The following is an 11,770-nucleotide window of genomic DNA, read 5'->3' as shown; positions in this document are numbered from 1 at the left end:
AACATGAGAAAGGATCAAATATTACAGAGATGGATAAATGGGATACAAGGTGCCCTGATCAATCAACACCATCAAGTGATCTTTCACAGGTCATTCCCATGCCAAATCACATACACACAAACACACACACACACACACACACACACACACACACACACACACACACACACAAACCTGAAAAGTTGTAAATGTTATGAGAGGACAGAATTGTATACATATAGGCAATTTAATATTCTTAAACGGATAGTTCCGGTCCTTGATTGTGATTGGCTGAATTGCGTTTGATGCCGTTGTAAATATCACGATAAACCTTGACCGCATTTCGTTCTATAGTAATGTGCTACCACAAAACTAGCACAAAAGTTAGAGTGGCTGCGTCTTGTTGTTGCATGGCAACCATTCATATGGAGGGAATATATTTCTTGGCGGAAGAAGGACTATCTATGAATACATCATTACATTGTCGTTGCTGTGCCTTCATTTCATGAAATCTTGCTAGATCGACGTAGTAACCGTTTTAGAAAAGCAATAAGCCACTCGAGTCCGTGGGTTATACTGTAGTCCGCTTCACGTCGTGCCTAACAACGCCCCTTAGCTGTTCGATTATACAGTATAACCCACGGCCTCTCGGGGCTTATTGCTTAAATATAAGTGTCACTTTATGGCACATCATCAATCACAATCCTACTATGCTTCATTTCGTGAGATTATTTCATCTGAAAAAATGTACTTGGTGTGTACAGGCCTTAAAGGGACACTTCACCGATTAGCATTAAGCTTTGTATCTTTAGAAAACCAGTCATGTTTTTGAATGGCCGTGCAACCTTCCCTCAGTTTGCCTTGAGACGGGAGAAATACATTTTTCAATGTTGGACTTCCTGCTTTCAATGATGTAAAAATCGTCATTTTACATCATTGAAAGCAGGAAGTCCTATATCTTTGTTGAGTAGATGAAACTACAAACACTTTCCTCATTTTTCCAAGAGGGGGCGCTAGAGGTGGGACTTCACTTGCAGAAACTAAAATATATAGCCGCCATCTTTTTTAGAAGCTAGGCTCCCGGTCCCGGAGAAAGCTGATAAGTAACTACGATTTAATATTAAATACTAATTCATTGAATGCTGATATTGAAACTGATATGGCAAATGGGAATTCTGAAGATCTGGTATGTGAATTTGATGCACAAGATGACCTGTACGAGCTGTAATACAGCACAGAACATCAAGGCCTCCATCAAGGCCTACAGCAAGCCTGGACGTCGATTAGGATCATTGGCTGTCGATTAGCCTTTGCCTGGGCTAGCTCAAGCTAGAATGAACTAGCTCTCACAAGGTCAGTTATCCTAATGTGATTCACAAGTTATTGCACAAATAGTATTAGCGATACTAATACTTGTTAAAGATCGGGTATTCTAGCATATGCTGTCAATTTTCGGGACATTTGACATGGAAATATGTTAATTAACGTTTTGTTTTTTTTCGCAATTTTTTCGCTAATTCCTTTTGAAGACCAGCAACATTGAATTATGGCCACAAGATTGAGTACAACATAAAACAATGATCGTTTTAATTTTAGAATTGTTATTAATGCCAAAATGTTACATTAATGAGTCCTTCTGTGTAGTATTAGGCGCGTTCAAGTTGGCTGCGCAGCACAAAAACTGCGCAGCACAAGATGCACGTGGTTAAAAATCTGTCCACGATGGTCTAGATGGGCGTGTTTTCGACTCGGCAGTCGGTATCACATGGCCTCAACTTATCGCGGGAGCAAGGCGTGGCCAGGCGGCTGCTCCGCAAAAGAGCAGCCGGTCTGGAGGTACTGCGGAGAGCAGCGGAGCCTAGACCCTGCCTTCATGACGTCAGGTCTTTGCCCTAATTGGCTTTTACATCCCTGACGTATGTGCAGGTGTTTAGATGCCTCCTCATATCCACAAGGGTCCGTGCGGTTCCGTGCCTCGTGATTCGTCACATGGTCAAGTCTAGCCAAGTCTACACTACGGGAAGTAGAGAGTGTACAACTTCATAGCAGCGTTTGCATCCCCGCCCCTGCTGCCACCGGCAGCTCTCGTTGCTGCAAAAGGTCATTTGGAGTTGAACTTGAACACGGCTAATGTCTACTTCTGGTGGGTGCTGGTAAGGCAGTGAAAGGCAGGGAATTCTGGGAGTTGTTGGATTTTATCCACATGACCCAAAAATACATTTTCGGCTTTTTTCTCCCATCTCAGGGGAAAATGAGGGAATGATGCACGACCATTCGAAAGTATGACTGGGTTTCTAACAATAAAAAGCTTAACCCTTATGTTGTCCTTGGGGTCAATTTGACCCCAAGCAGTGTTTAACATCATAAAATATATGGTTCACTTTTTTTGTTTTGCTTCAAGTTTCATGACTTTTCCTTATTTGAAGGGTACAACAGAGTAAACATGAAATTTGCACAAAAATATGTTTCCAATGTCCTGTAAAAAAAATAGTTACGTTGGTGGTATTGGGGTCAATTTGACCCCATTTTTATGAAACATGATGAAAATGAATATTTGACAAATTATGGATATTATTATTGTAATAGTATGAGAACATGTAGCTATTATCATTATTTCATATACAAGTACATATTACATATAAGTTATTTTGGCAGGTCTGAAAAAGTCCAAAAAGTCAGCCTTTGGGCTGTTGACACTGGATTGGCCATATTGCCAGTCAGGGTTCCAGGGTTCATAAAGGGGTGTGGGGGGGTGGGATTGTTTTGTAGGGCTTTTGATAGTGGTTAGTACACTCTTGTTAAGTACCTACCACAAAAAAAAATTGGGTAAAAAAAATAATTTTAATCATTTTTGAGAGTTTTTTGTAGCTGGGGTCAAATTGACCCCAAGGACAACGAACGTCGTAAGATTTTAGGACAACATGAGGGTTAATGTAAATGGGTGAAATGCTCCTTTAAGACACACATAAAACACCAACCAAACCATAATGTGCTACACTAGTCATAATAATAATCCTTTACAAAGACATGTCTGACTAACACCAACCTTAATGTCTGCAGTTTGCAGTGGGGACTAGACAGTCCCTTAGAGAGAAGATGGACTCCAGAATCTCCCAGGTCATTGTGACTCAGGTCCAGCTCTATCAGGGAGTTTGGTGACTGTAGAACAGCAGCCACAATTCCACAGGACTTCTCTGAGAGTGTGCATTCAGCAAGTCTGCATAACAACATGAAAACATATAACATGTAATACATGTATAAATGGGATACAATCAGCACCATCAATTGATCTTTCGTAAGTAATCATCTTTTCCAGACTGAAAAATTCCAAATTGAAATGTGCGAACAGGTTAGTCTGGGTTCACCCCAGCTGGTAGGAGACTAGTGACTTCAACATTATACTGTATTTAGTCACTATAATTAGCACAGTCTCTCCATCATAAACTCACCGTGCCTTTCTGCAGCACCTCACAGCTGGGAGCAGTCTCCTGCGTCCCTCATCTGATGTGTTGTATTTATTCAGCTCAATCTCATCCAGCACATCCTCAGACATCAGAATCATGTGGGCCAGTGCTGAACAGTGGGCAGGAGACAACTTCTGTTTGATGTTCTTTGGTGATGACAAGAATGTCTGAATTTCTTTGTGCATGGAATCATCATTCATTTCAAATAAGCAGTGGAAAAGATTGATGCATCGTTCAGGAGAGAGACCTTCTCTGTTGAGCTTCTTCATGTACTGACATGTTTCCTTAATACTATGAGAACTGTTGTGTGTGTTGCTCAGTAGACCTTGCAGAAGTTTATGATTTCTCTCCACAGAAATGCCCATAAGGAAACGAAGGAAGAGATCCAGGTGTCCATTCTGGCTCTCCAAAGCCTTATCAACTGCACTCTTAAGTAAAACATGTAAGTTTTCTTTTAATCCTAGTGCTGATTGAAGAGAGGATAAAAATGATGGATTGAGTTCAACTCTTTCCTTTTCACTGATGAAGCATTTCAATGCCTCAAAGTTCTTAGCCAAATACGAGTGAAACACAAACACAGCTGCCAGAAACTCCTGGACACTCAGGTGGACAAAGCAGTAGACCTTCTTATTTTGAGATTCCACATTTTCTGTCTTGAAGATCTCAGTGCACATGCCAGAGTACACTGAGGCTTCACTGACATCAATACCACACTCCCTCAGGTCTTCCTCATAAAACATGAGGTTGCCATTCTCTAGATTCTTGAAAGACAGTTCTGCTAGCTTCAGTAAAATGATCCTCTGAGATTCCAAAAGTTTCTTTGTATCTTTTTCAGATCCACTCTGATACTTCTGGTCCTTTCTTGTGGTTTGGATGAGCAAGAAGTGTATGAACATCTCAGTCAGTGTTTTGGGAATGTCTTTGATGTTTTTCTTTTCCAGCATCTGCTGAAGTACAGTAGCTGCAATCCAACAAAAGACTGGAATGTGGCACATGATGTGGAGACTTCTGGATGCCTTGATGTGTGAGATGATTCTGTTGGCCTGACTCTCATCTCTAATTCTCTTCCTGAAGTATTCTTCCTTCTGTGGGTCATTGAATCCTCGTACTTCTGTTACCTGGTCAATGAACTGATCAGGAATCTGACTGGCTGCAGCTGGTCTTGAGGTTATCCAGATGAGTGCAGAGGGAAGCAGAGTTCCCTGAATGAGGCTTGTTATCAGAACATCCACTGATGATGTTTCTTTCACATCAGACAACTCACTGTTCTGCTCCAGGTCCAGAGTCAACCGACTCTCATCCAAACCATCAAAGATGAATACAACCTGACAGTCTTTGTATCCTTCACTATCATTCAGCTCCTTCAGCTCAGGGTGGAAGTCAAGCAGGAGCCTGTGAAGACTATACTGATCACCTCTGACTAAATTAAGCTCACGGAAAGAAAGAGGAAACATAAAGTCTACATCCCTATTGGCTACCCCATCTGTCCAATCAAGAATGAACTTCTGAACAGAGACCGTTTTTCCAATACCAGCAACACCTTTGGTCATCACAATTCTGATGTGCCTCTCCTGTCCAGGTAAAGGCTTGAAGATGTCGTTGCAGTTGATTGGTGTGTCTTCTGTGGATTGAGATCTGGACGCTGACTCTACCTGCCAAACCTCATGTTCCTTATTCACCCCTTCACTCTCTCCCTCTGTTATGTAGAGCTCTGTGTAGATCTTATTGAGGAGTATCTCAGCTCCTGGTTTGATGATGCCTTCAGAGATGTTCTCAAACCTCCTCTTCAGACTGGCTTTGTGATTCTTTATAACTCTCCTCAGGTCCTCATCTGTTTACAAATGACAAAACAAGTCAGTTTAAAAGTCATCATTAAAGTCAATAATAAAAATGATTCACATTCTCATGAACTCACTACAAATAGGCCTACATCCACAAGCACTAGGAAATAAAACCTGATCAAATCCAAAATGTATACTCACCTAGTTCCCTCTTTCTGCCTGGTGTATGTCCAGTGTGCAGGTGTCTGCTGGGTCCTAGAGCCTGGGTCATATCACCCCTTAACCTGCAGGCACATCAGACAAACAACACTTGGACTAATGCAGTAATTGCTCCACTACTGGTGCATGTCCAGTGTGCAGGTGTCTCCTGGGTCCTAGATCCTGGGTCATATCAGCCCTTAACCTGCATCAGACAAACAACACTTGGACTACTGCACTAACTGCTCCTCAGATAATCTACTGATTCATTTAATTATACTAATGTATACGCTACACTTTACAGTTTTTTTATTGCTTTGACGCAGTAGTCGACTCAAAATCAAACATTTTTCAAAACTGTAAAGCAAAGGCCTAAACAGTGGCACCAATGGTCAAAATGACTCATTTTGCATGCAGAAGGCTCTAACTCCGCCGAAATATTTAAAATATGGGCCAAAGCAATTTTTGCCCTGAAACAACACTTGAAACTTGCACACAAGTGCATTAGCGCTTACAATCAGTCATTAGACAAGGGGCATCAAAATACAAAATTCAGCTCTCAATGTGAATCAGTGCTGCAATACTGGTCAACAGCTTACAGTACATATCAGTTCATACCATCATGAGCAAGTTAGTGGCGAATGACTAGACCAATAGGGATGTCTGCACATTCCCTTCTATTATAAAATCTACAGACTGTTGACTAGCCTACTCACTCTAGACCTGATGGAACTGGTTCACTGCTGAAGTTGGGAGTAACACCAATGGACCGATAACTCTTCATGGACACACAGCTGGGCACTGGAGATGGAGGTCTGTGTGTCTGTTGTCTGGTTACATAAGGAGACACAAGAATCTGTATCAACTCATTCCTCTCTGGAGTGATTATATTTGTTCAGACTTAAACTAATATCGCAACAACACTACATCACAACACAACATCAATGACATATCTAACCTGCTCTCCTGAGCATAGACACCATGCAAAGATTTATGCGTTCAGAAAAAAAACATGCTGGTAGGTAGGTGTGTGCAGGGGTGTAGTGGGCGTGTAGTGGGCGTGGGCATAAAAAATAAATAAATAAATAAAATAGCCTACAATTTAAATGTCAAAGCAAAGCTTATTGGCAATTGTGAAAACAAGCTGAATAGGCTATATGAGACTTCTCCAATACTCTCAAATTGGGGTGGGGGGGGGGGGGGGGGCACACACTCAAACATTCATGTTCATAATCGAAGTTCCAATGTAAGTTATACTCAGTAGCATATGATTTTGAATAGCCTAATAAGCACAAACTCCTCATCATTTTGGAGTAGTAAAGCATAAAATGTAACGTCAGTTCAACTGGTGATTTGAATATTTAGTTCAATCTATCGGCTGTGGACCGGCACCTATCCGCAAGCTGGGACACTGCTGGTCTTCGGAGTTGTGGAGTGAAGTTATGCCCGCAGTGCTATGATAATTTGCTGCGCAATTGATCAAGGAACCGCGGACCGACAGAAAAAGAAAACAAACGTTTTCTGCAATCAGGAGGACTTCCCAAGTTGGTGTCATAAAACATATCAGGCTAGGCCTAGCCTACTGTACAAATAAGTGGTGGTAGGCCTATGAACGTTCAGTCCATGCATGCGTCCGCGCGAGACAAACTGAAACCACTCAACGTTGGTAGCAAAGCTCCGCTTCAACCGATTGGAAGTCTATTTATTTAATAAATAGACGTTTAATTTGTTAATAGAACGACGTGGATTCTTGCAACTTCAAAATCCTTACATTCAGGCCTTCGAATGAGCCGCAAAACGGTTGATGGTGCGTGAGTTTGAATATGACGCCTCATCATTTTGGAGTTAAGCAAATAGTTCACTGATCATTCATTTCAACTGACACAACGTCATCTGCTCACATGTGTAGGCTAGCCTATGATTTATGCTCTATGTGAATATGAATGACATTAAACATACAATCTATTTATGACACTTGTGTATTTCTGCATGTCAAACTGAGTAGGCAGTATGGCTTTTTTTTTTGGGGGGGGGGGGGGGGGCGTCACAAATAGCGTACCTCCACTTAAAAAAAAATCCCCACTACACCACTAGGTGTGTGTGTGTGTGTGTGTGTGTGTGTGTGTGTGTGTGTGTGTGTGTGTGTGTGTGTGAGTGAGTGTGTGTGTACTGACTTACTCATCATTATCAGAGTGTGTTAATTTGCTGCTAGGATCCATTTTCTTGTCCTTCTTCAAGGTCATCCACCGGAATAGTGCATCCTCTGGTCTGAGGCCTGCAACCTCCTCTCTCTCCTGATCACTGCTGTCACTCATCCTGTCAGCAGCTGGAGAGTCTCTCTAGACTCTGATGTTCATATCACTCCTTATATAATCACAACACAAACACAAATGACCACAATAATAAAATAAACAACAACAAAAATAAACAGCAACACCTGTTGTTGAGAAGAAGAAGAAGCAGAATCAGACTTTTTATAATTGTACTGTAACATATATCTCAGGTGGCTCGTTCTATTCTCTACACCTAACTACCCGATTCACTTCTCATGTTTACAGACCATTACTGCCCTGTAACTGATCCCAGGCAGATTGACCTTGTGTCATGGATCTGCTAGAGGTTTCTTCCCATGTGTATCTCCAATTCCAGGGAGTTTTTCCTCACCCTCATTACTCTTGGGCTCTCTCTGAATGTTTAACACTCTGTAAAGCGCCATGAGACATGTGTAATGTTGTGGCACTCTAATCTGTCTAATCTAACTGTAGTATCTAAGTAGATAGACAAGTAGAGAATGTATCTAAGTAGATAGACAAGTAGAGAATGATGAAGAAAATGATTGTTATGTACAATATGGAGTAATTAAAAACAGTCTGAGCATGTGATTCTGAGTTTTGCAGAAGGAAAGTGATACAGTGATGCTTTGTCCAAAAACATTATTACTGTATATTGTACCACTAGTTTAATGTATGAAAGGGTCAGACAATATTTTCAGGTATTTTAGGTGAACTGCCTTTCCACTGGAGAAACTGAACCATCCTTCTGTTCCTCCTCATTAGATGGAGAATCCTTCTGAACTGTATATTATAATTTATATTTTACACATTAAACCTCCTCATTAGATGGAGAATCCTACTGACCTTTATATTATATACAGTATTTTACACATTAAACCTCCTTTTTTGATGGAGAATCCTGCTGAGCTTGACCTTCACCAAGCTCCTGACAGACACAATGGAATCCTGAGTCCCAATACAGACTTGTATGTCTCATCAGAAAAGCTTTTGTGAATACATATCCACGTGTGCATGTTAAACGTCTGCTTTTGCTTGTGGGCATTTGAGTACCTTCCCACTGAGCAAAAACTGGTCCAAAATATGTCCAGAAGACGTGGTCGCCGAACTCCAGAAGACGTCTTCAGACTAGCCAGAATGAACGTTTTTAAAACGTATTTCTTGGACGTTGAATAGATGTGTTGTTCTGGGTGTGATATAGGCGTCACTTGAAGACGTCTGAAAGACTTAATTAGACATCCACAAGACGTCCTCAGAGTAGCCAGAATGGCAGAACGTCTATTTGCAACTAATTTGGCGGTCTATAGACGTCCCGAATGGGGTCAGGCTGGACTATTGTCCCAATGTCATTTATTAACTGATTCTGGCTGTCAAATAGACGTCCAGATTATGACCTCGCAGAACGATTATTTGCAACTAATGCTGGTTGTCTATAGACTTCCTGAACCGGGTCAGGCTGGACTATTGTCCCAGTGTCATTCATCAACTCATTTTGACTGTAAAATAGACGTCCAGATCACAGCCTGGACAGACCACTGTTTTTTGGACGTCCATAGACGTTGCTTGCTCAGTGGGTTTTCACTCTCCTAAACGGATGAAACCCACACCACGCATCATGTCTTACACACTAATGGAAAGATTTCACGAGTTACATGTACTCGTCGCCATTTTCCAGAAATACATCATGTCCGGTGCTGTTTTCCTCATGCTGATTGGTGACTGTTCCACTCTCAGCTCATGCACGAGCTTACAGTAGTGTGTGCACGAGCTCTCCTTCTGTACCTTACGTCAATCAGTAACCTGCCACTTAATTGGCTAAGTAAAACGGCACCGGAAACAAGCCCATTGAAACGCCATGTTGCAGCCTGAAAAAATCGTTTAATTTTGGCAATTTTCACTAGCCTAGCATTCCCATTGAAATGAATGGGGGCGGGATCTTTTACTTGGCAAGACGAGTCTCATTGAGATCTGTACAGCAAATGTACAATAATAATACTAAACTGATCCGCCATGTTCAGCTGTATTGTACACAAAACATACTTATGATAATAATACATATAAAGTTTTGAGCTTCTTTAATATAAATGTTTTTTTCTTATATTTCCAGTCAGGTGCTCCCTCTGGTGAACTGGCTGGACAGGTTCACTCACAGAGAAACTTTTCGTCATGAACATGCATTCCTTTTATATCCTCTGTGTGTGTGTGTGTGTGTGTGTGTGTGCGCGCGCATGCTTGCGTGTCTGTATACTATAATATGTTTTGCCCTTTAGCTTTGATTTACTGTGGCATAGTTTCAACAACATATGACTGTTCAGTTTTTGTAGGCTATAGCCAGTAACTGTGTATAGGGCAGTCTTAAAATATACATAGCAGTCTAAGGGAAGAGCAGAATGACAATCTCAATGCCCACACAATTCCATACAATTTCATTTCCATTGGCTGCCATTGCCTACTGGTTAGGGCTTCATTGAATAATCAGCATTAGTGACATTAAAGTTCATGTTATGTACAAACACCTTCAAACCTCAAGAGAAATGTAACAATCACTGCAAACAACTCATATTTAGTAAACAATGGAACTTACAGTGTTTAGTTTTATTCTCTTGGCATTTCCTTGAGTCTCAGACGCTCCCTGTAGAGAACTGGTTGGGCTCGTTCTGTATGAGGAGGTTAAGTGTGTTGATATGATCAACCGCAAAGCAACTCATGTTGTCATGAATGTTTAACTCTTTCCTCCCCATTCATGTACAGTGCCCTCCAAAAGTATTAGAACACATGCTTAAAGTTAAATATAAAATCATCTTTTGGAAATGTATCTTAATGCCTTCAATGAAACAATGAGGAACTATTCAACCTTTAAGGACATTAATGTTCTTTGTGAATGAATAATGTATTGTAAATAAATAAATGTTTTCCTTAAAATACAGGGGGTCATAAGTATTGGAACGCCCATGTTAAATTCCCATAGAGGATTTTTATTTTTATTTTTAAAGGCCAGTTATTTCATGGATCCAGGACACTATGCACCCTGATGAAGTCCCCTTGGCCTTTGGAATTCAAATTACCCCATGTCAACACTATATCCTTAACATACTAAGAGTTTGGCATGCTTTATGTCAGTTATTAGCTGTTAGCTAATTAGCTGGTTTGAATTGCATTGAGCTCAATGAGAATGAAACCAGCTAATTAGCTAGCAGCTAATAACGCCATTATTCTCATCACTGCTTAACACGTATGCCTCAGTGGAGTCACCAGCAAGATATGCAGCGGAATTACAACTAAGAATATAATTGTCTTACGTTACCATTTTTTATTGTATTTACTTTTGATTATTACAATTTTAGTGTGCAAAATAGCATTCATTCAATGAACATAATAATGTGATAATTTGACAAAAATACGCTACAATGAGAAACGAGATGTTGCCAGAATATTTGCCATGATCTTTACAGCCTCTGTGTAGGCCATCTTTGATTAGGCCTATATGAGGTAAAAACAGAGAAAGGAACATGCGGTTTTAGTCTGTGCTGCGTCAAAATCTAGGCTATATGTTATTTAAGCCTACACATATCCTAATTTTCTTACTCAACCTCTTTCTTCAAACATCTGCATAAGTAGCACCTCAAAATATTAGGTACTGTACAGTACCTTAGCTATTATACTACTGCAATACACTCATCTGGTAGTGTTGCACTGAATGGAGAGATGACCTTGGTGGCCAATGCATGCCATGATAAACTACAGAAATACGAGAATATTTGAAGGGGGGAAATGAATTGCATACTCAATTTTGTTACGGCATAGGAAACAATAAAACAAAGAAAATGACAACAAGTTCATCGCATCTTTTCACAATTTTTATTTAGACATGTTAAAGTCATTTTGTTTACATATTTTAAGTCAGAAAAATAAGCATGTTTTATAGTTATGTGTTAACACATATATAAACACTGACACCTCAGACCAGGAAATAATAATAATAATAATAATAATAATAATAATAATAATAAAAACCCCGCAAAATATGAAGGAAGCAATCAGCATTTGTTTTTGTTCA

At 40.4% G+C, this 11,770-nt stretch overlaps 1 protein-coding gene across 1 annotated transcript; it reads right to left on the bottom strand.

Annotated features, from left to right (window-relative positions):
• Positions 1 to 3,024: 3,024 nt before the first annotated feature.
• Positions 3,025 to 7,737, bottom strand: LOC134077203 (NLR family CARD domain-containing protein 3-like; the record flags this gene model as incomplete). The annotated part of the gene is made up of 4 exons (XM_062532709.1): positions 7,601 to 7,737; positions 5,426 to 5,508; positions 3,429 to 5,274; positions 3,025 to 3,196 (listed from the first exon to the last, which is right to left on the bottom strand). Coding segments are annotated over exons 1-4 (2,238 nt in total), but the record flags the coding sequence as incomplete, so codon positions are not given.
• Positions 7,738 to 11,770: the final 4,033 nt, after the last annotated feature.

The sequence above is a fragment of the Sardina pilchardus genome, chromosome 1, assembly GCF_963854185.1.
Source record: "Sardina pilchardus chromosome 1, fSarPil1.1, whole genome shotgun sequence".
NCBI lineage: Eukaryota > Metazoa > Chordata > Actinopteri > Clupeiformes > Clupeidae > Sardina > Sardina pilchardus.
The sequence above is the reverse complement of the archived record's forward strand: the minus strand, read 5'-3'. Positions and strand labels throughout refer to the sequence as shown.